The sequence below is a fragment of the Aquila chrysaetos genome, chromosome 6 (assembly GCF_900496995.4).
Source record: "Aquila chrysaetos chrysaetos chromosome 6, bAquChr1.4, whole genome shotgun sequence".
NCBI classification, from domain to species: Eukaryota; Metazoa; Chordata; class Aves; order Accipitriformes; family Accipitridae; genus Aquila; species Aquila chrysaetos.
The window spans coordinates 10,104,056-10,131,282 of NC_044009.1; the positions used below are offsets into that span (position 1 = coordinate 10,104,056).

The 27,227-nt window shown below is 48.2% G+C and overlaps 1 protein-coding gene and 1 long non-coding RNA gene across 2 annotated transcripts in view; one reads left to right on the forward strand and one right to left on the reverse strand.

The window, feature by feature from the left end:
* Positions 1–629: 629 nt before the first annotated feature.
* On the reverse strand, positions 630–2,078 carry LOC121233383. Its single transcript, XR_005932687.1, has 2 exons — positions 1,727–2,078; positions 630–1,338 (listed from the first exon to the last, which is right to left on the reverse strand). It is a non-coding gene; the product is annotated as an uncharacterized LOC121233383 (long non-coding RNA).
* The window catches only part of FAM207A (family with sequence similarity 207 member A), a 56,790-nt gene continuing 31,640 nt past the window's right edge, over positions 2,078–27,227 (forward strand). Inside the window, exons 1-2 of the mRNA XM_030018501.1 lie at positions 2,078–2,554; positions 4,322–4,430. Of these exons, the coding sequence (XP_029874361.1) occupies positions 2,405–2,554; positions 4,322–4,430 (259 nt within the window). The 5' untranslated portion in view covers positions 2,078–2,404. The remainder of the gene's footprint in view (positions 2,555–4,321; positions 4,431–27,227) is intronic.

The window sequence follows — 27,227 nt, forward strand, 5'->3', positions numbered from 1 at the left end:
CTGAAGCTTGCTGGTGTACTCCCAGTTCCTCCTGAGCTGTTCCTCATGCCCTCTTGCAGCTTTGGCTTTGAGTGGACATCCACAGCAAAGCACTGTCCCTAGCAATTCCCAGGGGACACTTGACACGTGTGTCCTCCACTTCCAGCATATCAGTGCTAGCCTGGCTATTTACTACCTGTATTAGCCAATGAGTAGTTACTCTTACGCTGTGTCCGTGCTTTCACAACTGCACACGGGACAAGATTTCCAAGCAGAAGCAAACCAGGGCTGGAGCTGGCAGCATTAGGATGCTGGTGTCCAATCTCTCCTGCTTGCTATGCCCTGCAGCCAGCAAAACCCATGCTCCTTCGGTGTGGGGTTCACTTGCTTGAGGTTTTAATCTTTGATACTTCCCAATTTGGGAACAATGTCCATTTTTTAGAGGATGTCTTTTTGTTTCTACATTTTGTTTCTCCTTGCTGCTGTTTAAGCCTGCTGCAAGCGAAGGGGGTGGGCATCTTTTGGAGACACATACATGCTTAGTCGTAGCATGTATGCTCCCCAACCCAACTGTACGCATTTTAAGCTGTTAAACATTCCTTTTTCTATTTTCTTTTAATCATCTTTATTTTTATTAGTTCCCCTTTTTATTTTTACTAAAGTGAATTGTGTTGCCCCCGCCAGCGACTGTGGGACAGTTGTGGTTTTTGCAGGATGCTCTTGAGCAGCCGGGGTGGGGAGCAGGGCATCCAGCTGGGCACTCGGAGCAGTTGCTCCCTGGGGTCATTGATTTTGGTGATCAGAGATGTCATTTTGGTGTTTTGCTCCTAAATGATGATCACCCAGCCTACAGCAGGGTAATGGAAGTTTTCCTGTGTTGTTTTCTATCCCTGATGAACATTAAATCTTCTCTGGTGTGTCCCAGCCACTGCCATACTCTGGCTGAATGAATGGCACAATGGGAGCAGGGATTTGGGGAGGCTGTGGGATCTCCATCCTCAGAGATATTTTTTATTTTCAACCTTCTAGTATTTGTATAGGGGTACGCTTGATTGTGAGCAGGTGCCTAAGCAGGATGTGGCATCTTTCCAAGCAGCATCACCTTCCCGCGGACCTCTCCCTGCATTTCCCCATGTCCTTGATACCCATGAGAGGGGTCACCAGCCACGCACTTGCGTGGCACGGCTTGCCTCGCATTCCTGTGCTGCCCATGCCGATCCACACTCATCAACCCCTTGGCTGGCTGGGAGCAGCTGCCGCCCAGGTGATGGACTCATCGATGTTGGCCTTCCTGCTGGGAGCAGCTTGGCTTCCCCCGGCCTCGCTCTTCTGTCTGCAAGCCAGGGCTGAACAAGGGACCTGAGGAAAAGGAAAAAGGAACTTCAGTCGGCGTAGAGAAGTATGCGGCAAGAAGTTTGCCTTGCTTTAAGCAACCAGTTACCAGTGAACACAACATTTGTCATTGTATTTTTTGTATTTTATTATTTTTTATTTTTTGAGTTTTCAAAAGAGCAGTGGAAAAACGCTCCCCAGGGTAACTCTGAAGCAAGGGGGGGGGGGGGGGGGGCGATGTGAGTCCCTGGGGCTGCTCCCCACCATCAGGCCCTGGGAAACACAGCTCGGAGAGGGATGGGGAGGGCAGAGAAAGGCCAGCTGGAAAACGAAGATGCATCAACCACAGAGCACCCATCGGCACTTTTTAAGAGCAAAACTACTGTGGTTCTCAAGGCTGGAGCTTTTCATTCACCTAGGGGGGAGAAGCGGCTTTGCATTTCACCCCCTTGCGTGCATGGAAAGGTACAGCTAGGGCTCAGGCTGTTTGTTGGGGGTCTCCACCTGGGTCCACGACTGCACCATCAAACACATGCTCGGGCTCCACGGGGGCTCGTGAGGTATTTTCTGCTGTTGTGACTATGGAAATAATTTCTGACAGGGAGTTTGACTTCAGTTTTCTGTCCTACCGTGGCATCCTGGTCTCTGGTTAGTGCTACTGAGATGCCTCAGCTCTTCCAGGGGCTTAGGCCAGGCTTTTAACCGTTTTGCAGTCTCTGGGTTTAACCTAAGCACACCTAAAGAACATGCTCGGGCTCTTTCCAGGAGCCACCTTCAGCAGGCTGCCTGTCCCCCTGCCAGCCTGAAGGCCATTAAGCCCCGGCTGCCCATCAAAGCGACGGGCGGCAGAGCGCTGGCGTTCAAGACGCCACCATTACGCTTCAGCGCTAACAGCCGCGAAGGTGCTTCTCGGGCTCTGCCCGTTGCGTGGGGAGGGGTGGTGGTGTCCCCGGGGGCCCCAACCCCGCCGGGGGCGGCGCTCCCCGCTGACACCGCCCTCCCGGCAGCCGTCGGTGCCAGCCGGCAGGGCCGGCCCCGGGGCGGGAGAGGCGCGGCACAGGCCGGCCCGCCCCCTTCCGCCGTGCCGCCCGCCATGGCTGGGAAGGCCAAGCGTCCGCGGCTCCACCGCGCCGCCCCCCGGCCCTGGCCCGCCCGGGATGCGCCGCCGCTCCCCCAGCCCGGCCCCGGCCCCGGCCCCGGCCCCGACCCCGGCGCGGGCGGCTGGATCGCGGCGGCCGGCAAGGTAGCGGAGGCGGGCGGGGAGCGGGGCGGCGTCACGTGGGGCGGGCGGGGCTCCGCCTCCCGCGCGCGGGCGGCGGCGGTCACGGGGCGGGCAGGGGGACGCGACGCACGGCGGGGGCGGGGCGGGGCTGGCGGCGGCGGCCGAGGCGGTGACACCCCGCCCACCCCTCACCCCCTCCGGCTGCGCCGGCAGCGGCGAGGGTTGGCGCTCGGTCCCTGGGCGGTCCCAGCCCTGCCCGGTCTGCCCAGCTCTTGGGACGCCGCGGAGTCCCAGGCGGTGGGCGTCGCGGGCGCAGGGCCCTGACGGGGCCTGAGGACACCCCTCGGTCCTGGGCACGGCGAAGCCGACAGGATCTGAGAGGGGCGGGAGGTGGGGTGACATGGCGTCCTGAAGGCCGGCCGGCCTCGCCGTCCTGCTGAGGAAAGGCCCGTTCCGCCCTTGTTGCGGTTCTCGCGGCCCTGAGCTCGCTGTGGCACCCCTTACTGGGCCGCTGCTGCTTGTCTCTCAGGCCGCGTATCACCAGCGGGAGTGTGCCCGCAAGGGCACGGCTCGTCAGGGCTGGTAGGGAGGCGAAACGAGGGAGCCTGGACCTTCGGCACTCCAGGGTGAGGTCCTGCCGGTGCACCCCGGGAGTCCCGGCGTGCTCCTCTGGTGGTGGCTATTGCCGCTCCAAACCATCGGCCACCATGATGGAACTGCCACATAGTGGCAGCTATGGCAGCCACACTACGGCAGGCGCCACAGAATCCCCAGGCCTTTAGGATGCAGGGAGGAGAGCCTGCTTAGGGAGGTGGCGGTGACAGGCACCAGCGCTGCTACCACTGCTGGGGGGAGAGGGTGCCTGCGCTGCATCTCGGTGGGGTAACTTGGATGCAGTAGTGGGGATCGTTGTCAGCAAGTGTTGGGAGCGGAGCGGTAACTGGCTCGTTTGGCAGTCGTTCTTTTCGATTTCAGGTTAGGACAGGTGGAAATGAGCTGTCAGTTTACACGCAGTCGTTTAGGAGATTTAGACCGTGTCTGGTTTCACCAGCTGTCTTATTAATACGCAGTTCAGGTTAAAGCTGGGTGTCTCCCCCAGCCCCCTCACAGCAAGGACACAGAACAGCAGTAAATGGTTTTTATATGCCTACCCTTCCTTGTGAGGAGGGGGGAATAGGCTGTGACATATATGCTGGTTTTATGCCAGTATGAAGTTATGTGTCGGTGCTGGGAGATACTGCTGGCTAACATAGTAAGTTCTTCTAAGCCAACCAGAGAAGCTACTGCAAAGCTTAGAACTTAGGGTATTGCATGCTTAAAGGAAATAGATGCTGAAGATTTAGTAAGTTGCTAGTAGTCACTGAATCTGCTTAACATCCATCGATTTAGGATTTAGCCCCTAATGTGCTCATTTGTTGCTTATCTGTATTGTTATGTACCTGTAATAAATCTGGCTTTTCCTAAGGACGCCATTCACAGTTCTCCTAGGAGTAATACCTGAATTCACTTGAGTGAGGCAAGGTTGGGTTGAGGTAGAAGTCTGTTAGGAATAGAACAGTCCAAAATGTGACTTTGTGAAAATTCCTTCTGGGTGGAAGAGCCTGGGGGGGCCAGGCCAGTGGGGTGATTTATGTAACCCTGCCTGCTCAGGAGAGGCACCTGCAGGCTGCTGCTGGAGTGTGCACCCTGCTCCCATCTGGCTGGTGCTGGGTTTAATTTTTTTTTTTTAAATGAACGTTGGCTGATGGTGTTTGTACTGACTCCTGCTTAATGTTTCTTTTGGATAAGGACTGGGACTTCCCGTCCTCTGATGTCTTCTCGGGGCTGGAGATTGACCCTGGTACTCTAGTAAGGAAGCTCGACTTGGACTCCAGAAGCATCATCTCCTCCAGAACAGGTTTGTTGTTGTATTTTGAATGAGCGCCACGTTGGGTTGTGAGCAAAGACACTGGGGACTGTATTTGCAGTGGCTGTCGGAACAAGCCCAGGAGAATTGAACCCAAACACAGCTTCCTGTGTTCCTCCTGCAGGGGCTTTCAAAAGTGGTTTCTGTTTGGGGTTGGAGGAGGCAGAGGGGCATGTATGTGCTTAGTGCTCCTTTGGTGGGAAACTAGCTTCAGGCTACCTGGCGGCTGCTGGGCTGTGCTGTGCAGCTGGAGCCCCCACCAGCAGCTGCCATTTGTACCCATATATTTTGTAAGCAAGTTGCTTGTTGTGCCTCACAGAGTGAGGGAGTGGGAAGGTTGTGTGAAGACACATTTGCTGGAGATGCTTGCCCTCTGCACAGAAACCTTTGTGAAATGTATTGTTCTCAAAACACTGAGCTCGTTGTTCGTAACTCTCCTGGGAAAAGGCCATGTGTGCATGTGTGTGTGCGTGTAAGCATAGCAATCTCTTTAATTAAATTAGACAGCATGTTGTTGAAGGCTGACAGCCTGCAATCCTAGTCTTTCATTGCAGGCTACAGCTGTACATGTCTGGTTTATAAATAGACCTATGCTGCTGGTCCCTGTGCAGTGCTGATGATGCAGATGTGCGGTGCCTGCCTATGTTTAACCCTCTCTTGAGGCTGCGTGCTGGCTTCCTGCAGACAGTGATGCTGACCTGAATGCTTTGTGCTCCCTCGCACTTTCCAGATGATCAGCTAAAAATAGCTGTTCATTTGGGGGCTCAAAACTGCAATTCCATGAGGCAAAAAGTGATTTTTTTTTTTTTTTTTTTTTTTTTTTTTAAATCTTCCCAAGCCGCTGTGCCCTTTCTTGTATCACTCTGGAGCCATGTGGAGGCTTTTTCATTATGGAAATCAATTCATTTTTTTTGTGTTAATTCAGTGAACTGTGACTAGGCTGTGCATACAATGGCAGAAGCCCTGGAGTTAGAAAAGAAATTCTAGGCAGACCTGCTCTGTCTCCTGGGATCTCTGGTCAGCTGGGAGCCTGTTCAGCAGGAAATTCAACTTGACTCCAACCCCGCCCCCACTCCCTTCCTCCCATCCCCCCTTAGCTTAGTGCACAGGGCAGGAGGGTAGGATTCTCCTACACATTGTTATTTTAAGATTTAATAGCAGGGCAAAAAAGTGTTTCTCTCCCACTTGCTTTTCAAGCTCTAAGAAGGTCAAGTGGGCAGACTGTAGGTAGGCTTACTCTCTCTCTCTCTCTCCCCCCCTCTCTCTCCTGTGCTTTTCACAGCTGAAGAAGATTTTTTTCTGTCAAGGATGCCACGTAGCAGTTGAGAAAGCTGGTATATTTGTCCTCCCTGTGTGTGCGTGCACATGTGCGTCGCATTACCTAAGATTATCACATTATCTAAGATTGCTCGTATCTCTGTGTTTTGTGTTACGATCTGGCCTTGTGCTGTGACGCTTTAGGATCAGCCAGGAAAACTTCAGTGTGGGCTTAGAGAGGCCTGCAGCGCATGAGTGAAACAAGGGATCCATTACAGGGCTTGGACCTGGCAGAAAACACTCTGCTGGGTTACCGAGCCCAGCTGGCAGCTACAGGTTTTGGCTCTGTTATCGCTCTTCCTTAGACCCTGCATCTCTCTGCTTTTGGAGGTGTAGTTCCCCGGAAGCCAGCATCTCACTCCATGGCTGTGCTTCCATGGCATTGCAGCTTGGTTGAAGGTATCTGCATAAGACGTTTCCAGGTAAAACGTTTGCCCTTCCTACTACTATTCTGCCTCTGTTCTTTTCTCCACTTGGGCTTGCGCGTTTTGGCTTTGTGCTTGAACTGGGGGACCCAACTTTTGTCTTGACAGAGCCCGAGCACCAAAGCTATGTGAGCTGGAGTGCTCTCTGCTAATTCTGAAACTGTCAGATGTGGAGCTGGCCCAGAAGGATATGCGGGGTTGAGAGATTGCTTGTTGCTGGAAAAGTGAGGAAGAAGAGGTGGTGATGTTGGCTTGCAGCTCCACCGGTCAGCACACCCCCTCACCGTTTAAGAGAGGATAGCGGCTGGCTGGATCAGCGGAAGGGACCTGGAAAGCCTGGTGTCCTCAGAGTATGGTGCAGGGGGAGCCGTTGTTCCTAGACCAGTTTGAAGTGGTGGTGTAGGGGGAAGAGCCAGCCAGGCCTGCTCCTGTGGGGCTACCTGGAAGACTTGGAGGGTTGTGGAGCTCCCTTTCCTCTCTGTCTTGTTTCATTGTCCTTCTCTAACTGGGATGAGTAGATGACTATGATGGAGCATCTTTAGCTGGCTACTTCTCTTGGGTTCCTTGGCCTCCCTCTCTGCCTTCTATGCCTAGGATGTACTTTCTGGTTCCCCGCTTTGTCCATCCTCTGCCTGTTTGACATGCTTGTGTAGTTCCTTCCTCTCTCCCAGCCTGGCCTGGACAGACTTTTTTTTCAGGGTTTGTGTTCAGCTTTGTTGTCAGAGAGGATGACTGCCTTCTCCTCATGTTCCTAGTTCCTAAGGCAGGTTTCAAGTTGCCCTGTCTTCATTCAAAGCAGCCTTCAGAAGGATGGGAGTGTGGGGAGATGTGTAAGTGTGGGCCTTGGGTACAGTGGGGGGAAAGGCTGCCTGAACTGTGGGGTTCTAACAAAGACAGTCAGGGCAGCTTGGGCAGGAGGCAGAGAGGTGACATTTTTAATTCACTGAATTATTTGGAGTACCTGTAAAATCAGCTGGTAGTGACAAATGAAAAATACCCCGTGTACTGAATTTTTACACTGTGCTTCATTCTACAGGTCTGGTCTCTTCCAATTAAAATCTAGTCTGAGGAAGAGCTTGAAATGGGGTTAGATTTTAGAAGATGTCAGCTTGGAGCTCAACACTGGTCAAAAAAGAAAATCGGCTGTTGGGAAGTAGGAAGAAAAGAGAATGACCTGGAGAGCGTTGTTATGCTCCATAAATAAATCCATGGTGCATGCAGCTATTTGATGCTATGTGTGGCCCTCGTCCTCTCGTCTCAGAAAAATGTAGCAGACCAGCAAAGGTTCAGAGAAAGGCAGCAAGGCTGCTCAGAGGCCTGGGGTGCCTCTTTAGTTGTTCCTAAAGCAAAAGCCCTGGGCTCTTCAGCTGGGGGAAGGCAGCAAGGCAGGGTGTGATGGAAGCCTGGAAACTGCATGGTGAGGGAGTGTGGGTGCGACTGCTGTCTCTTCCACTACAATCCTGGAAGAAGCAGTGGCAAGAGCAGATGGTAGACATGCACCTGAACAAGACATTTTGTGTCTCACATGGCGAATTCAGCTCTGGGCTCTGCATCCATGCATGATACGAGTGCTGTATGTTTCTGTGGGTTCAGAAAGCAGCTGCACAGATTGATGGAGCTGTCAGGGTTTCTTAATGCAAGAACTCGTCTGGTTTGGGATGCATAGGTGGAACGTGGTGGTTCTGCTCTTGCTGGGTCTTAGGTGGAAAAAGGAAGGGATATGGAGGTCTAGAAATGGCTTATAGTGTTGCAACAGGACTGGAGACAGGCTTCCCCTGCCCTGGGGTGGTGGTCCTAAATCCAGTGAGGTCCCTTTGTGCAGTGCAGAGAGGCAGCCAGAGGGCTGTGCGGTGGCTCAGGCCACCGGGATATGCAGGGAGGGGACATGGGCTGCCACCAGGGCAGTGTGGGACAGCTGGGGCAAGAGGAAGGCCTGCACCGTGACCATGGGGCTGTGTGATGTGCTAGGGGTTAACTAAACAACAGCAGAGCATGGTTACTTCCATGTGATGAAAACCTTCATCTGGAAGACCTGCTTTGATGTGCTGGAGCCAGAGGGATGCAATCCTGTAGGAAACCAAGCCATTGTCATGCTGGGTCTCGGGAGCTATTGCCTGTAGCCACCAACGAGAGACGAGACCTCTGTCCCTACTGTTTTTCCCCTTAGTTTTCCTCAATTTAAGTGACCAGCTTTTGCTGCTCTTTTGGCTGTGGTTATTCTGAGGGAACAGGGAGGAGCACGATACGCAAGTTGGGAAGTTCAGCATCTATAGCAGGGTTAGCATCTCGGTTAACACGAGTGGTTGTGTGTGCCCATGCAGGTAGGTGCTGGAGCTGAAAGGAAATGGAAAGAGGCCCCTTGTTTTGGGAGGATAAACTGGTGGTGTTGGTTCTTACCAACTGAAAGCCGTGTTTTTCTGAGGTTTTCTGAGGATTCCTGGTGCATCTGGTGGAGGCAGGGTGCCCCATTGAAGTATCTGCTACTCTCATGGTAATGGTCTCATTGCTTCCCTTAGCTACAAGGCTGATTCAACGTGCTTGTTGTGATCGGTGTGAGGTTCAGCTTAGGCTGTTCTGGCATCAGTCATTCTTGTGGCATGAGAAGGAAAGGGTGGAACTGTAATAAAAAATGTCACCCAAATGGAATTCATTTTAGGTGAGTCTTGCATGTGTGATGGTAGAAAGCTAGTGGTCTAAAATGGAAAGTATTTTAATACGGGGGGCTCTCAGCCATGTCGTACTGTGAAGCAGACCTGCTGCAACTACTCTCTCCTGCTCTGCTTTTTGTCTTTAATCATTAGCTCATCTTAACACCAGATTCCAGATGATTTCCCCATGCTCGTAGGTAACAAAATCCAGCAACATCACTGTGAACACTGATGTTAAGTCCGTGAGTGAGTTGCTTGCTGAATGATTGCTTCCTATCAGTGTAGTTTACTTAGCCACTGATGTAATGTAAATCAAATGCTTTGCCATAATCTAATCCATGCAAGGACCTCTGTTACTAGTGTGAGTGAATAAATCTCATCTAGGTGAGCCTCTGTAGCGTGGGAATTAAATGTTTCCAACTAAGTAAAAAATAATAGCCTGTCCTACTGTTGTATGGGAGGCTTACTGCTCTTCTTTTTTTTTTTTTTTTTTTTTTTTTTTTTCTTTCGCTTTCCTTCCTCAGTGTTTGAAGCAAGGGCCTGTTCAAATGTGGCTCTGGCAAACCAGTTGCCTGGGAATGTCTCTTTTTTTGGAGTGGATGATGAACCAGTTGTGGAATGATATGAACAACTGGACTGGCAGCTTCCTGCTTTATTTTCAGCTTCTCCAGAAGGGAACTATGGCAAGATGAGTGGTGTTGAGAAAGCAAAAGTGCAATGGCAGCAAGTGCTACCACTTCAGAATTGCTTGCAAAACCTTAGCTTGTCACCTTGATTTCTGAGGTTGTGGCAAGAGTAGCTTTTGCTGCAGATTGCTCTAGCTCTTCCTGTGCCACTGGTGAGCCAGGAAAATGTGAAACATGGATTAAAACCATTTGCTGCCACCGGTCCTGGACCAGTAAAGGGTCCTTAAGGAGACCATAAGGTCTACCAGAAGGTAGGTTTAGACTGGACATAAAGACAACATTTTTTTACGATGAGGGTGGTGAGACACTGGAACAGGTTGCCCAGAGAAGCTGTGGATGCCCTGTCATTGGAAGTGTTCAAGGTCAGGTTGGACAGGGTTTTCAGCAACCTGATCTAGTGAAAGATGAAAGCAGGGTTGGACTAGATGATCTTTGAAGGTCTTTTCCGACCCAAACCACTCTGTGAGTCTATGATTCTATACTGAGGTGGGGGGCACAGAGTGACAGAGGACATTAGCCTGAACAGAGGTTGTGCTGGACCTTGCTGTTGCTGAAGCCTGGATCTGCACAACATGATGCAAAACTATAGGGGAGTTTCAGGCATGCATGCTGTAGTATCTGACTTTCCCTTTGTATCTTGAGAGTCTTCGTCCTCTGGTGACCAGGACTGTCTTGCAGGATGGGTTCCTCTGTCAGTGGCACAGAGGGGAGCAGAGGAATGAAATTACTGAGCATCTGACAAAGAAGGAAGTCCCTTTTCCTCCTGAAGAAATGTGGAGACAGGAGAGAACAAAATCAGGCCAAGCAGGAACCTGACAGCTTGGAATTGTTGGAGTCTGCAGGCTGTGTACAGCCTTGTTTTTCCCCTTTCGTAGATACTCTGTGAGTTCTGTTTGTTACCAAACCTCCCTCTGCAGAGTCACTGACTGCCGTTCTGGTCTGCACCTCAGCTTCTGCTCTGGTGTTCCAGATTTACTGTGTCTGTCACGTATCTGCTTCCTTCTCCTTGGGCTCTGCAGCTGCTTGTCCAATTCTGTTCTCCTTTTATAGCCTCAAATGAGAAGCAGAAAAGCTGTGGTTGGTTGGCATCGTGGCCCTGCCATGGGACCATATACTAACTTCATGTGACATGGTTTGCTTGCTGTTTGGTTTTGGGTTTTTTTTAATGGGTGATGTGCCAGAATCAATGTAAGACCTCTCCTCTTCCAGCATCGCTGTTCCTGCAGTGTCTGGACTCATGGTTACCACTGCAGTGGATCCACTGTTGCATTGCTTGCAGAATTGCAGCTCTGGCCAGTCCTCCATTACTATTCAGGAGCTCTGACAGGATGCAAATCTTTGTGTCCCGTAATTTATTCCTGTCTGTTTGTTGGATTCTGCTTGTTTGTGGCCTTTAAATATTGTGGTTCTTCCTCTTCTGTCCTCACCCCTGATCACGTTTCTCCATGAAATGCTTCTGTGCGTAATCCTAGAGTTGTGCTGTTGGTAGGAGCAGGTTGCTTCTGTTGGGAAGATGTTTGCTGTGTTACTCTGCAGGCCATGGTGCTAGTCTGCCCTCCTGCTGTGTCTAATCCTAGCGCTGTGCACCTTCTTTAGGCAGATTTTTGGTGACGTGAATCGGTAAGAACAGGCTGGAGATGTCGGCAGCCTTCCCATTGCATATATTTTGAGGCTTTCCTTCACCTCCCGTACAGCGTGCTGCCTGTCATGTCATGTACCCCCCTTCAGCTGTGCCTTCCTGGGTATTGTGCAGTGCTTGGCCTTGTGAAGCTGGAGGTTTCCTGTTTGTTTGGGGTTTTTGTTGTTTGTTTTTTTTCTTTTGGCATGTTAGAGCATTTAGCAATTGAAGGATTAAAAAAAAAATTAATCCTGCTTGTTTTAATGAATGCATCCTTTCTAAGTAACAGTTTTAAGCCTTTGGTGCTTTTTCTTAATGCGCGTTTGGGATATTTTTAAATCTGCTTGTGTTGGTCATTTGCCATGTCCCTGGTGTGGAAAGCTGCTGGATCTTCACAATTCTGCTGCTGTCACTTTTCTTCAGCATTTAATTCTGTGCTGGCAGCTGTCACACCCGTCTTGTGTTTGTTTTGTGCAGAGTGCCTTTTTCAAGCTGTTCCCCACTGTAACGCTCTTCAGATGGAAAGGGGTGAAAACGGTTTGCTCCGCAAACTGAGCATAACAGTGAGTGGCCTGTGAGGAGTGGCTGTAGCATCTCCAATGTGTGTGTAAAATGCAACGTGCTGTGCTAGTCCAAAATGACAAGATATTCCTGCTCCATCTGTCTTTGGTATTAGCTGCCCAGGCTTCGGTCTGTGTGAATTTTGGGATCATTGAAATGCTCTCCCTTAAGCTGGTGTCAGAGGTAGCCTGTTGGTGATGCCCTTGGTGGTGTTGCACTGAAATGATTTGACCATCTTTGAAAATCTCTACTTGGCATGTGGATGCTGCCCTAGGAGGAGCGACTGTTTGAATGGCATTTGAGCTGGGATTTCTTGCTTTCATGGGTGGGGACTGGATATCAACATGGCTTTAAAATGGGGCACCTAAGCTCCATCAAAGGAGCCTTCAGCTACTGCAGCTTGGATAAAGCTCAGCCTTGATCACTTGAAGTTGTGCTTCCAGCCTGTCCCACTCATCTGCTGCCCCTGATGCAGGTGATAGCAGCTGCTGCTTTTTGCAGTCTCGGGGCACACAGAGTAGCTCTGCAGTATCCCTTGCCTTTTGCCCCAACAGGCTGAGAATGACACATGCCAGTGGGCATCCAGCCTTGGGTAGAGACCAGCTCCCCTTCCCTGTGCAGGCTCGAGGGGCCTGGGGAGAAAGGCTCAGGAAAGCCAGCAACCTTTTTGACAGTTCTTTGTTTCTCTTTTGTATTCTTACCTCCACTGTATCTTCAGCTACCCAGCAGACACGAATAGTCAAAGCACAGCCACCTTCGGCCTTGAGGACTTTCTCCCAGGGCAGGCGTGGGCTGCACACCTCTCCTTTGCCTGCCTCTCCCCACCCACGTACCTTCTGCAAGGTGTCCGTGTACTTTGTGTAACCTGCACAGGTCAAGGATGTGTCCCAGGACTGGGGCATGCAGGTTTCAGGTCAAACTGCAAACTTCCCTCCATACGCTGGTGTTTTCTCTGACATCGTGTGTAAAAGTGCTTGAAACCTCCAATAAAAGAATTTGCAAGAAAGGAAAAATTCCCGGGAAAGGGGAAATGCTGGGCAGGGATTAAACAGGCAAAATGATACTCTTTACATCTCTCCCAAGCCCCAAGGTTAATAACTTGGCATCCAGAAATGGCTATGAAGGACACTGTATGTGTCTTTATTACATTAACTGGGGGAGCAGTTCCTCTGCCTGTTCGCAGAAGTGCAGTCCAAAAAGCATTGCTCACTTCCAAGCCTTGAGCTGAGCTGTAACTAACCCTGTCCGTCACTGTACCCTGACTGGTGTGACGCACCGCAGTGAGAGCCTGAACTGGTGCCACTGAGCGGGAGGAGACCGACCCTGCTAGGAGGTCCTCGGTCCCAGCTGAGCACTGACCAGCATGGAGCAGGGGGGAGCCCAGTTCTTTTCTTGCATAGCAGCAAGCAGAAAACTTGAACCTCCTGGAGAAGGAGTGCTGTTAACTTTTGATAACCCAGTATACCACTTATTAATAATGTTTACAGACTTGATGGTAGCTGAAAATACTTTTATTTCAGGCTTAGGGCTACTGGCAGGCTGCTTTTGATTGTGGATGGGAGTTCCCATAAGGAGTCTGTGCCACGGCTTGAAGTAGAAAGGAGAAAGCAGGTGAAGAGCTGACTGGCAGACCAAGGCTGCATCCAATATAGCTACCCTGGTCATTTGATAAGGTGACAGGTGGCAATTTACCATACCTGGGTAAATTGCTCTAGGTAGCAGTTTACTGTATGTTCCTTCTTCCTTGCTTTTTGGCTGAAATTTATTTGGTTTTTTTGACTGCATCATTAGGAGCTGCTCTTACCTTGACAGCGCCAGATCACCTTGTAAGGGTAGTTTTGGTGTCTGAGTGTTTTATAACAGGCTGTTATAAAACTGCATGGTGTTTGAGAGGAGCTCTGATAGTGGTTTGTGGTATTGGAAGCCTCTCCAGTGAGGTCAGATGACCTCAGTGTACAGGACACCTCGGGCAGAAGACTGTGGGTTGCAACAACTCGCCTCGAAGCCAGAGGGCTCTTCTCTTGCTTGGATCCAAAGGATGCAAGTCAGTGGGACCTTGCTTCAAGAGTCAAGTTGACCTAGTTCTCCAGCAGAGGTGAACAGCTGTGGGGACTGCTTGAAATGGAGGACAGTGACCTGCTGTGGGTAGCTTCTGGGAGAATTTGGAGTGGGAATCCTACTGAAAGCTAAAGACAATGGTGCCTTAAATAAAAATAATTTTTCAAAAAGTAAAAATCCACACTGCCTAAGATTAGTTTAGCATTTTATTGTCTGTGCAGTGTGGTGCCGGCTGTGAGAACAGCTGTATGAAACTCCACTTTATAATTAGAGTCAGTGCAATTAAATGAAAGAGCTAAATGAGTGTCTGAAACTTGCACTGCTTCAAGTGCTTTGACTTCCCTTCTGGAGATAGATCATTTCCATGTTGTGAGTGCCTTCTGCCAGATCATGGGAATCAGTTGTGTTAATATTTATGAAAGTAATTAACTTTTTTTTTTCTTCCCCTCCCTCTGGCTGTGGCTAAGTCCTTGTTCTTAAAATTAACATTTAAAAAAGCAAAAAAAAAATCCTCCAACTAGCTAGTGTCATGGATACCCAGCACTACACAAACACTGTAACATTTTCCAGAGTGCCCGATTCTGCCAAGATGTTTGCAGTCTGCTCCAGGGAGAGGAGGCTGTCAGTAGTGGGAAGAGCCTGAAATGAGTCTTAGGAGTTTGAACAACGTGTCAGATCCCTGTAATTTCTTATTATGGTTGGTTCCTGTGGCTGTGCCTTCTGTGTAATATTCACCACTAGTGATGATGGAAGGTACACGCCTGCCTCGGAGCAGCCTTTATGTGCTGCTTTGTGGGCTGTATTGAAGCTGGGTGGCTGAGGAGGAGGGTAGGGCTCAGTAAGGGATTGGGGACTCCTTTGGTGAGGCTTCTGAGTTGCTGCTCTGTGCTTTTGCAAAGCCTTCCTCCGTCCTTTGTAAAAGTTGGATGCTCAAGCATGTGCTTTTTAGGTCAAATGTGTCAGTCCCTTGTGCCACTGAAGGGCTTGCTGAATTTGGGGCCAGTGTACCTCCTTGCATTCCCAGTCAGGTGTGATTGGGCATGGCAGATTACATGTTGTGCTATGTCTTGCTCTGTGTGATTATGATTCCCGAAGCTTTAAAAGGATACTAATCTAGCCAGGTATTCTCCTGCTAAATCAGTTTAAAATGGTCAGACATCCTTACTTACACAAAAATAGATGAGCCCTGCTTAGGAGAGTGCTGAAGCTGCAGTGTTACAAAAGAGGGTTATGAACTGAAATCCATGCCTTTGCTGTTCTAATGTTACAGCTTTGGCATAATCGAGTTATAAAGTTATAAATGCTACAAAGAGAGAGGAGGCACAGTTCTGCACTGGCAGCAAAGATACCATCCAGCATGAGTCCTGATAATGAAAACCTCTCATGGGGCATGAGAGGAACAGTTTAATGCTGCGTGAATTCAGAAACTGAATCCCAAGAGGGATGAAGAAGTGCTTGTGGAGAGGGCAGATTGACAGCTCTGGAAGTCAGAGCCCTTCCCTTGTCACCAGCATCAGTATGGAGTTGTGTCAAGCTGTTGAACGTATTTCTGAAATATGTGTCCTGGGAGTTTAATATTTAATAGACGCTCTATTTATAAAATTGGTAGATGCTGGTAAAGGGTGGATGAGATGAGAGGTCTCCTTCTTCTGGGTTGCACCTTCTGACTTGCCTTGACAGGCTTTTGGGGTGCAGGAATAAGTCAGCCTCCTTTTTCCTTTGCTAATACTCCTGGGAAATGCCCATGTAAGAGAGGTTATTTTGCTTGGGTGTTTTTTCCAAGGACTTCTACGCTAAGATTATGTCACCTACATAAATCAGATTTCTGATTTACCGAGAGATAAGTCTCTGCCCTGCTAATGTGGGTCCTATCTGAATTGCAGGCTCTGTCTTTAATGGTAGATCTCTCGAGAGTTGATGTCTATAATTCAGACTAAGTGGGATCTATAGTAGTATTCTATGTAAGTTATCCTTTATTGGAATAGTAGCAGGTCTAGCTTGCCTGAGGTTTTGGGTTGTTTTTGTTTTTGTTTTTTTTTTTAATTATACAGTCTGTTCATAGGGGCACAGATAATCTATAATCCTTCAGTTACGGTACTAATGGCCCATAGGTTATAATTATGGGAAAACATGATACTCGCCCGGAGCTGTCTCCTCTCAGGCCACCGCTGATAGCAATGCACACTTAACAAATAGTATGTAGTGCTGGCTCCTGTGCTGAGAGCCATTCTGCACAGGGGATCCTTGGGATACAGAGGTTTTCAAAGAGTCTTTGTAAGCAATTTACAGACAAAGGTTTTCTTTACACTTGGATAAAAATGTGTGCACCATCTGAAGGTCTGTTTGCCCACTTCAGTGCTTCAAAAGTGGCATTACTGATGCTCGTAAGTGGCATAACTGGTAATGGCACATAATTTGGGTTTAGCTTTTTAGTCAAGTGGCTTATAGAAAGGAAGTAAGTAGTTTGGCTTGTGGGTTTTTTTGGTTGTTTTTTTTAATGGAGTTTTTAACACTGTAAATCTCAATGGACATTGTCTAAGCTAAATGCGGGAAACAAGACTATGCAAGGATTAAATGCAGTGGCTACTGAAATATTCTGGGTTGTTTGGAATGGTAAGTTGGACAAGTTTAGATCAAACCAGCAGTGTTGCAAATATACCATGAAGCTAACCACAGAAAATTGATCCTGCAGGAGAAGAATAGGCTATCAAGCAGATGTTCAAGCAAGGACTAACTGTCAGCTGGTACTCTTGAAAGCATTGTATTTAGTGATATTGTTAACAAACTGCAATGAAACATGGTGTTTCAGAGTATCCCTGGCAGGACATCTGAGGGAAAATGGGGCACACAGACTTGTTTCCTGGCCCACTGGTGCTATGTGCTTGACTGTGTGTGGAGGACACGCAGAAAATCAATAGGTCTGCTTAAAGAATTTTGGCTTCTGCAGGTATCCTCGACATTCATGCCTAATGTGGCTGAGCATGCGCATGCTCTGGGCTGATTTGCTTCTGTTGCATTTCCTAGCTACATGGCTTATTAAATTTGGTTTTAATTACCTCTGTTTTCTTCTCCTTCCTTTCAAAATAAAGATTATTTGTAAATTCAGGTCACCAAGTGTTCTTATGTAACTGGGAATGGGCTTCTTTAGCATGGGTAGGACATTCCTGGCTGTGACGGGAGCAGGCTGTGTCTATACATGCAGTGGTTACTTTGCAGCGTGCTTTGTGTTGAAATAACCTGGTGCGCCTGTCGACAGGGAGGTAGGGGAAGGCAGTTCCAGACTGCAGGAATTCTACTGACAGAAATCACGATTTTGAATTTAAGTTGCTTCGTTCAGTGGCACTTTCATCTTTTTCTCAGTGAAGCTTCTGGCTATTGCTTTTGATTCATGCCAGTGATTTGTGACTCCAGGGCGGGGCTTACGTGTACTCCTCTGCAGCTGCAGGCACGCTTGTTGCTTTAGTGCCTGTACCTGAGTGGCTTTTATTTATGGAAATAGCATACAAAAGTGTTGATACTGTTTATATGGGGTTATTATAACTTCATGTCTTTTCTTCCTCCAAAATAGAGAGTGTTGGCCTGTTTACCTGTATTGGATGTAAGTGGCAAGGTTTTGGTAGCAGGGGGAGAGGCCAAGGCTGTCCTGTTCTGGGCACGGTCGGGTCCAGACAGCTCCAGTGCAACCGCTGCAGCCACAGCTGAGCCCATTGGTCACAGTGGTGGTCCTTCTGGGAAAACATATAGTTAAGAAGGGGTAAAAATGCTGGGCAGGCAGGGAACTAGGGAAAAAAAAAGTGAGGAACAGCCCTGTGAACACCAGAGTCAGAGAAGGAGGAGAGGAGGTGCTCCAGTCACCGGAGCAGCCTGTGGAGAGGACCATAGTGGGCAAGTGTGAGGAGGAAGGAGTGGCAGAGAGGAGCTGTGATGGACTGACTGTAATGCCATTCCCTGTCCCCCTGCACTGCTTAGGGGAGGAGATAGAGGAGTTGGGAATGAAGGAGTGAAGCTGAGCCGGGGGAGAAGGGCAGTGGGTGGGGGAATGTGTTTTACTGTCTGTTTCTCACCACCTGATTCTATTTTAATTGGCAATACATTAAATTACTTTTCCCCAGGTCGAGTCTGTTTTGCCCGTGATGGTAATTGGTGAGTGATCTCCCTGTCGTTTACCTCGGCCCATAAACTTTTCATCTTATTTTCTCCCCCTGTCCTGTTGAGGAGGGGGAGTGAAGGAGCGACTGGGTGGGTGTCTGGCAGCTGGCCAAGGTCAACCCACCACATTACCATAGCTCAGTAAAAGTTGAGATTAAATTCAGTACCAGGTAGAACTGTTGCTCTGTGGCTGTTCCTCTGCCTTCCTTACTGCTTTTTTCAACTGAATGTCTTCGGAGCATTGTGGAGATCCAGAGACCCTTGCATGAGAACTGAATTCCTTTGCTTTTCATTAACACTCACAGATGGTTAAGGAAGTCATTGCTCCATGTTTGTGTTGTACCTGTATACCTGTAACAACATCGTGGCCCTCTGTGGCAGTGAAGCGTATGGTCTAACTCCATATCATGAGGTTACAGTAATTTCTTTGCTAGGTTGAATGAAGAGATCTAACGTGTGAATAGCAGCCAGACAGACCCAAGGAAGGGGCATAGAAGGTGAATGAAGCAAATGTACTTTGGGGGTATCTTTAGAGGGAGGATCGTCCTCGTGGAAGCTGCAGAGGTGAGCTGATAGATACACTTGCTTGTGTCCTGAAGGTCAGAATTAGGAACCTCCCCTCCTCTCTATTTGGCGAAGGAACGGGGACAGAACAGGACACAGCCATATACTCTAGTCTAAGCTCAGCAAAGTACAGAATAGGTCTCGGGTCCATCCGGCTGTTTCTTCTGCCAGTCTTCGCTGTGTAGGAGGTGCTGCCTTGCTCCAGCTGTGACTGCATTGCTGACAGCTCTGTAGCAGGAGAGGACATGCCTGTGGCTGAACAGAACATCTCTCTTTGAGAGTGCTCTTTTTCAGATGTTAGATGTGCTCATTAGAGGGCAGCAGAATAACTCTTCCTTTTTCTAGGTCAGTTCTATATTTTTGAATTATAATTGTCTGCTCTGCAGGACACAGAACAAAATTTTCCAGTTCCTCCTTCAGTTTTTCCTAGTGCAATAAGTGTATAAAACAGCGATGCTTGTATGAAAATGTTAGTCAGTGTAAAGAAACAGAGCAATTATAGTAAAAACTTGCTTCTTGGAAGCTTGTAAGTTGCAGGCTCAAACGAGATGGAGCTCCTCTAAGATTAAACCACAAACGGCTAGCACTGCATGTGGAAAAGCAGCCAAAGGAATGTTTCACAGCTAACTTGTTTTTCGCTCAGCCTAATTCTTACTTGACCTATATGTCCATATGCATCTATTGATTTGTTTGCTGTACCCCAGCTGCTGCTGCCACCTTTTTCTGCCTGAAGAAAATGTTAAAAAACCAAAATTGCTTCATCTGAAAATAATTTTTAAATGAGATCTGATAGTACGCCGCCCCCCCCCGCTTTCTCTGTAATATAAATACTATAAATAATTATGGCACAGTCTTTAAAGGCTAAGTGAGGCTGGGATTTGGAACCCAACATCACAATAGTTAAATGCATTATTTATTATGTGACATTCATAGAAGAAGGCTGTAGCGCTGTTTGACTTTGCAGCTAGTGTGTTTCTGGCTTCAGAAAGAGCTGTGTAGAAATCCTGGCTAGGAGCAAACGTCTCCAGTGCACATCTTATTAAGCAATACTTTGCACACTGTTGACCTCTCCGGGGGACGTGAGCTAGTTCAAGGCAGCTGGAATAGCAGGAAAAATGGATTTTTCAGTTTTAGCAGTATCAGCCCTTGGTTTCTAACAGATGGCTCTGATTTTGCAAGGTCCTTAGTGGAAGCAAAACTTCATTAACTAGAAGGAAATGAATATTTCAAGAGATGTGCAAATAGGTTTTGTGTCTTGAGAACCTTTGCTGAAGCTCCTTGGCCTAGGGTGGTAGAGCATGTGTGAGGATTGGCAGGGGGAGACAGGACACCTTTCTCTCATTACCAGAATGTGTTGGGTGTTTTCACATTACATCCTGCAGATTTCCGTATCTTCCTCTCCCCTACCCGAAGGGGCACGTGTCCACTCAAAGGGACACATAGCTGCAGGTTCCCCAGGACTTGGTAGGTGCCATGTGTTCCTCACATGGGTGGGGGCTCTAGCACAGCAGGGTGTACTTGTCTTCTACTTTCTGTTCTACATTATTTTTTAGGGTGGCAATATCCAAGCCTGCAAACTGGTGAAGTGGAACAGCCTTCTGGATGCTGGCAGATGTTGTTCCTGGCGCAGCAGCTTGGATTAGTCCCACCTCCTGGAGAAGTCCAGATTGTGCTTTGCGCTCTCTGTTTGGGATCCACTGGGAAGGTGGCATTTCTTCATGTCTTTGTTGCAACACCTCAGTGAAGGCAGGACTAATGGGAAGGCCCTCATCAGGAAAGGAAAGCTGAACAAAGCCAGCGAAATGTCTCATAGCATTTGGCAGCTCTTGGTTCATTAGGTAAAAATTAATGTCCTGTCAATAGGGTAAAAAGATTAAACTCAGGCTTACACCAAGTGAGACATCAGTGATGAGTCTGTAGGTGCATGATGTGTGGATCTAAACCCATTTGACTGTTTGGTCTATATTAGGAAATTAGCAGGCACAGTGCTCATGCCAGCAGCCTTCTTCACTGCAGAGAAATACTCTTCTTGCCAGCATCTTCCATGCAATATGCAACGATCTTTTGCTGGCCCTTCTTTTACAATGAAAGTCTCTCCTGAGAACTAATACGATATTTTGTTGGGGATGCAGGTGTTCTCAGTAGTGTATTTTGGGCATGGTGAGCCTAAGTATTGCAAGACTACTGCTTGGAAAGGGGTGTGTAGGTTTTTTTTTTTTTATTTCAGGAACACTTTCTTTACAGAAATGATGCCAGACCACGTTTCCCTGTAAGCGTGGGGATACAGGTAAGCAGAGATGAGGGGACAGGTACATCTCAAGGCTCTCTGGTTTGGTGCTGTAGTCCTAGACCTGAGAAGATCAAGGCAATGCCAAATGTCTGGCAGCTCTGAAAACTGACAGCAGGGAGTGTCGGAGAAGCATGTACTGTGGTTTGGTCCTTCCCCAATCTTAGTGTTATTTCTCTTAGTGACAAGGGTGTTCTTGCAACAGCTCTCTTCTGGCAGCTGCTGATCTCATTGCTGCATGGGTGTCATGGTTTAACCCCAGCTGGCAACTAAGCACCACGCAGGCACTCATGCCCTCCCCCCCACCCAGTGGGATGAGGGAGAGGATCGGGGAAAAAAAAAAGTAAAACTCGTGGGTTGAGATAAAGACAGTTTAATAGGACAGAAAAGGAAGGGTAAATACTACTACTAATAATACAAATAATAATAATACAAAACAAGGGATGCACAACAGAATTGTTCACCACCTGCTGACCAATGCCCAGCCAATCCCTGAGCCACAGTGCCCCCTGGCCAACTCCCCCCAGTTTATATACTGGGCACGACATCATATGGCATGGAATCCCCCTTTGGCTCGTTTGTGTTGGCTGTCCTGGCTGTGTCCCCTCCCAGTTTCTTGTGCACTCCCAGCCTCAGCTGGCAAGGCAGTATGAAAAGCTGAAAAGTCCCTGACTTACTATAAACACTGCTTAGCAACAACTAAAACATCAGTGTGTTATTGACATTATTCTCATCCTAAATCCAAAACACAGCACTATACCAGCTACTCAGAAGAAAATTAACTTTATTCCAGCTGAAACCAGGACAATGGGATAGATGGGGCTGGGGTGAGAGCACCCATTTTGCTAATGTAGAAATGGTATAAATGCTGTGCAGCAGTGCATGCCATTTGCTGAGGCTTGTTATTGTCTGTGTGTGCTGCTGTCAGGAGTGTAGAGAGCATGAAGTACAAAGTGGTGGAGCCCTGTCATTATTTTAAATTTTTTCTTGTTTTAAAATAGATTCTAGCAGGAGAATGTCATTCTAGGATGGGTGACTGATCCTGTCCTGGAAGTTTCAAATAAAGAAAAGGGGAAGAGGTGATGGGATGGAGAAAAAAATAGCAGCTGCCTCTCCTAGAGGGGCCCAGATCTTGATTTTTCTTTTTTAAAGATTTCATCTTCATTTAAGTGAGCCAAATGGGCATATTGGAGTAGAGTGGCTTGCTCTAATTTAAGACTTGTGTGAAAAAAGGAAATTGTCTTGTGTGAGAATCATTGCTGGAAAGACAAAGGGTCCCTGGCAGAGTGGTCAAGCCCAGCTTTGGCAGGAGATGAAGAATGCCGTAGGAGGTCTGTAGTGAGGTAGTGATCACAGTGGTCTGCTAAGGGGCTTGGTAAAGCTGTGGGATGGTGCCCATGTGTCCCCTGGAGCCAGGCAGAAGAGGAGCGGGGAGTGGATGTAGGGCTGTCCAAGGGGGAAGATGCTGTGGGAGTGTCGTGTGTTGCATAAGATGGCAGCGCCGGTGATCGTATTAGTGCCTCAGGGCTTTTGGGAGCTCTAAATTGCTCGCTGAAGCAGAAGAGCAGTTGAGACAGCACAAAAGCAGCAGCTACCAGAAACAACAGAGGCTGGAAGAGGCGGTGAAGCAGTGTTTGGACCAGTTCTGCTTATGGGGCAGTGTGTGTGCCCATGAGGAGGGAAGGAGACTTGAGGTGCTTGGGCACCACCTGGAATGAATTATTTCATGGGTTAGGCTCATTGGACTATGTAATCAACACTACCACTACCACAAAAAAAAAAAATTAGTTCACCCTGTCATGTTGAATGCTGGAATTAGTAACACCTTTTCAAGTTTAAAGGGCTGTTGTGGTCATACAGTCTTCATGCAGACACTGGATCACCTTTGTGCTTTAGGGGCTTCTGCTTGGCACCTCCAGTCTTGATCTTGTGGTGAAGCGTGTACTTATTAATGGTAGTCAGGTCTATAGTTCTGCAAAGAAAAAGTCAGCTTGTTTCTGCTCTGGAAATAGCTTGCCAGTCCTTTGAGCGGGGAGGGCTGTGTGCTTCCATTGGGCAGGAGCGGGTACCCAGGTGCAGCAGGTGCTAACCTGCAATAGGTGCTTGAGATTGGGATCGAGTTACCTCTCCACCCCATCACAGACCAGAGTAGCATGGATTTCATGCATTGTACTTCTCCAGGCGATTATTTGTCTAGCTCTATTCTTCAAATGCTTTCCGGTTTTGAAATCTGCTATATGTGCTCCAAAATAAGGAGAGGGGAAGAATGTGTAACAAGGCTCCAGCGATGTTACGCATTGCCAATCCTGCATGTCGGTTGTTGCCCCACTGCATGTAGGCAAAGCTGAAAGGTGAGTTGGGGGCTGGAGATCAAATACATGCCTGTCACAAACAATTTGGGATGCTTTCTCAGGTATTCTCACCCTCCTTCCTACTTTATGTTAGTGTTGCAGTCCTCTGCGTGTGCAGCAGTTTATAAAGCCACTTACAATGCAAGTGGTGTTGGAACCGACAGATCAAAATGTGACTGGAATCGAGCTAATAATTCTTAGATTATGTAAATAATGAAAGTCTGCTGGCATTATACAGGCTGAGTTGTTGAGGTGTTTTCCATGTCTAAATCTAAAATTGTCTTGTGTGTGTTGACTAAGCAGGCTATCGGGTAAAAGAAATTAATATGATTACATTTAATATATGGTTGTTCAGTGGTAGAAGTTATGGTTGGACTTTCTGTTCCCTTGGTGCTGCCAAACTGTTAGGTGTTTGGGCTTCCTAGTGTGCAAGAGCTCTGACAGCTGCAGATGGTGGGATTAACTCCTTGACGTACAGTTGTGCAGTAGATAGGACTGCATGGGGAGGGGGAGCGCTCTACACTAATCTGCCACAAAGACTTAAAAATCAAGGGCAAGCTCTGACATGTGATTACTTTTTTCATTTCCTTGTCGATGCATGGAGTGTTCGGAGTGGGGAAATGAACCCACGCCATGGGGAGCCTGAGACCAGACACGTTAAAGAATCCAAGGAGATCTGCCAGGAAAGGAGAATTAATCAACGGTTAAAATAACCTAGTGGAAATTTTGCTGTGGTCCTAATGAGCTCTGAGTAAGGTTCAGAGTAATTACTTCATGAAAACTTAGATAGGAGCAGTAAGGAAGCGTCTCTAGAAACTTTGCTCCTCCTTTTCTTTTTGCTGGTGCATAGGCATTGCCTGAGTACTCGTGGCTGTGAATGTGTAGAAGGTGATGCCAGGGTTCACAGAGCTTCTTTAGCACAGGGACAGAAAAAGCACACATGCCTCAACTGAAAGGAAAAAGCCATTAGCCAACCTGGATATATGCACTCGTAACAGTGTCTGCAGTCAAATGCAGTCCTTTCAGAGCATTTGTGTTTATCTGTAGACCTGTTTTTCAGCATTGATGCTAAGGGTGTGGAATATGAGCAATGATAAATGGATCAGAGCTCTTTTCCTTGGAAAAGATGACTGTCTGAGAAAAGAGGAGCTGATGAAGTTTAGTAAAATATGATTGCCACAGAGGTGAAGAGAGGTGAGACTTGTTCCCAGTCTCTTCCAGTGAGATGAGTGGAAGAAATCAAATTAAACTAGAAGATGCTGGGTTCATGATGGGCAAAGATCCTTCAGGAAAATGGCAGTTAAGTTGTAGGACTCCTTGCACATAGGTGTTCTGAATTTCTGGTACCCACATGGGCTTCAAAGCAACTGGTCAGATCCCCCGAAATAAAAATACATTGGAGGTACTAAATGCACCCACTCCATACTTGGGCATTCATCGCTGGCCCTGTTGGACGTGTGGTATTGGCTTGCGTGAAGCTTTGGTCAGGTCTGGTGTGTTCTTAGCCCAATGGTACTATTTACTAGTGGTAAAGCTGGACACCAAGGCTCAAACTCAAGTCCTTGAAGTGCCTTCTGTTAAAGCTCTCCGAGGTTTTTGTGTGTAGCTCCTGCTGATGACTGGCAGGAGCAGTGCTTGCTCACTGGACAGGGCGAAAGGGAAGGGGGGGACTGGCCATGGCTATTACCAGTGTGCATTATGTTAGGCTGGCTGCATCTCTTGCGCATGTCACGTCTTGGGGTTTCCATTGCGTTTGCAACCCTGGCTTGCAATTGCAGGTGATGTCATATCTCCTAATTTGTGCGCATGCTTTAATCACATCTACTGCATAACCGGGCAACTGGATTTGTAATGCTATGGAGGGGACTTTATTGAAACACAAGGACTGCTAATCTTGAATTGAATGCCAATCAGTAGGGCCTGTGGTACTTCAGTCTCTGGGGAGCCTTGCAAAGAGGAGGTATTCAAATGAAAACCACTAAAAGGACAGAGGCAGTAGGCTTCCTGGAAATGTGCAAGAGGGATGTTGGAGACTTTTCCTGTATTCATCTGTTCTGCTAGTTAGGCTTTGCACACGGCAGTAACATCTGTCTTTGCAGCAGTAAGAGGTAAGTAGCCACGTGCTTCACAGCAGCAATGGTCTTGTCACCCTCTGTGTGCGGTGAAGAGCCTGCGAGGATGGTGGGTGTTCCCTCCAACCCACAGTTCCTGTCACTCTTCTTTGTCTCCTGAAGCTGCAGGCACCTACAGCTGGGGATGGGGCCAGGGAGATTACCAGGGGCACAGCTAAGCACCACCAAAGTGGAATTTTTTTCTTTCTTTCCTGATCCCAGTCCCAAATAGATTAATGCAGTAATTCTGCCATTTGGCTATTTTAGCATAAAGCTGTCACTGTGTTTCTAGTGCAATTTAAAAACTGAAATGAAAGTGTTAAGAATCTGACCTTGCACAGTTGCCTTTAATACAATTCTATGACAGACCTGCTGGAATCGAGAGGAGCTGATTAAAATATTTCAGGGGTACAAGTTAGGCTTTGGGCTTTTTTGTCCCTTCTGCCTGTAGCGTTCTTGTAACTGGCTGAAAGGTGCTAAATCTTCCCAGTCTGTTTTGAAGTTATTAGTCTGTACTTACCTTCTTTTCTCCTGTGCTTCCTGCTGGCCTTCAGGTCTGTCATGAAATTAATTGGTGAGGGAAAAAGAAAAGGGAAAGACATTTGTCCTGTGCATGTGGCAGGAGTTTGCTGGCAGTGCTATCTCAGGTAAAGTACAGAAATGTCACACAAAGCCTTCTGTAAGATACAAGGCATCTGCTCCATGTTTCTTGCTTCAAGATAGGGTGTGCAGGTTTTGTCTGGAAAATAAGACCTATGGCCAAGACTGGCTACTGTAGCACACTGGCGGGGAGAGGAGAGATTATGGTTAAACAAGAAAACAGGGCAAGAATATAGTAGACAATATAAATGCTGACTCTGCTGGTCTGGAAAAAGGGTAACCTGAGCCCACGTGGCTGGGAAGCAACTGTTTGGAGGCTGAGTGGAAAGCAGAGGCAGCAATCAGTTGGAAAGGGCAGGGACTGATTGGATTAACTAGGGTGGCATTGAAAGGCAAAATTCATCACCAGTGATTCATGCACTACCTGAAAGAAAATAAGGTGGGGCAAGCCTTTTTTTCATCCTCTTTGTTGTTTAGTCTTGCCCAGGATCAGGCACAGGGGGGTTCACTGGAAGAGGCTTGAACCTTCTTCCTGCCCCTTTGTCCCAGCAAAGGATGTGTCTGGTTAACCTCCCAGCATGGCCGGTCCTGGAGCCTGGAGCTTTGCTCTTCTGGGCTTGGGCATGTGATCATGGGAAGCCAGAGCAACTCGTTCAGCACATCAGGGAGAGCCGAGCTGAGAGAGGAGAGTTGTCCTATAGCAAGCTTTGACCTAGGGAAGGGAAGCCTCCTGCCACATCCCCCCTTCCTCCCCTGCCCTCCTGTGGTGTGCCATACCAGTCATGCAAGCTGCTGTGATAATAGATTTCCACCCTACAGTGTGTGGCAGGATTTCTGCAGTAGTTCAGGTCTGGTTAAACGCTATGGCCGGTTTGTCACGGTGATGGTGTGTAACCTGCTATCTTGCTCAGTCTCTCCACCACCAAGCTGGAGGCAGAGAATGCCCTTCAGTTTCACTGTGTCTGTGCTCCTGCTCTTGGCTAGCTTAATTAATCACAAACTCCTAGTGTTACGTGGGGTTACATAGGATGGGATTTCAGCCTATCCCACAGAGGGTTGGAAGGAGTAGAAGGCTGCCCAAGGTAGCTAACAGAGCGGTGGTCCCTGTGGTGAAGCCTTTAAATGCACCTCTGATGCTTGGTCTCTGCATGCTGCAAGGTCTTGGATCATGTGGTCTTCTGCCCAAACCCTCCTTCTCACCTCACACCCGTTCCTAAAGCAGACTAGAGCTTTTAGTCCTCTCCTGTGTTTCTCTTCCCATTCTGTTTTCTGTTCATTGGCTTATTCCAAAATTCAAGCTGTGTCTGTTTATTCCTTGTAAAATTCCCACGTGCACATCTGAAGGGAAGTTTCTGTCACTCCTCTCTGGGTATGTGCTCTGGGCCAGACTGGGCAGTGGGGTGGCTGATGCAG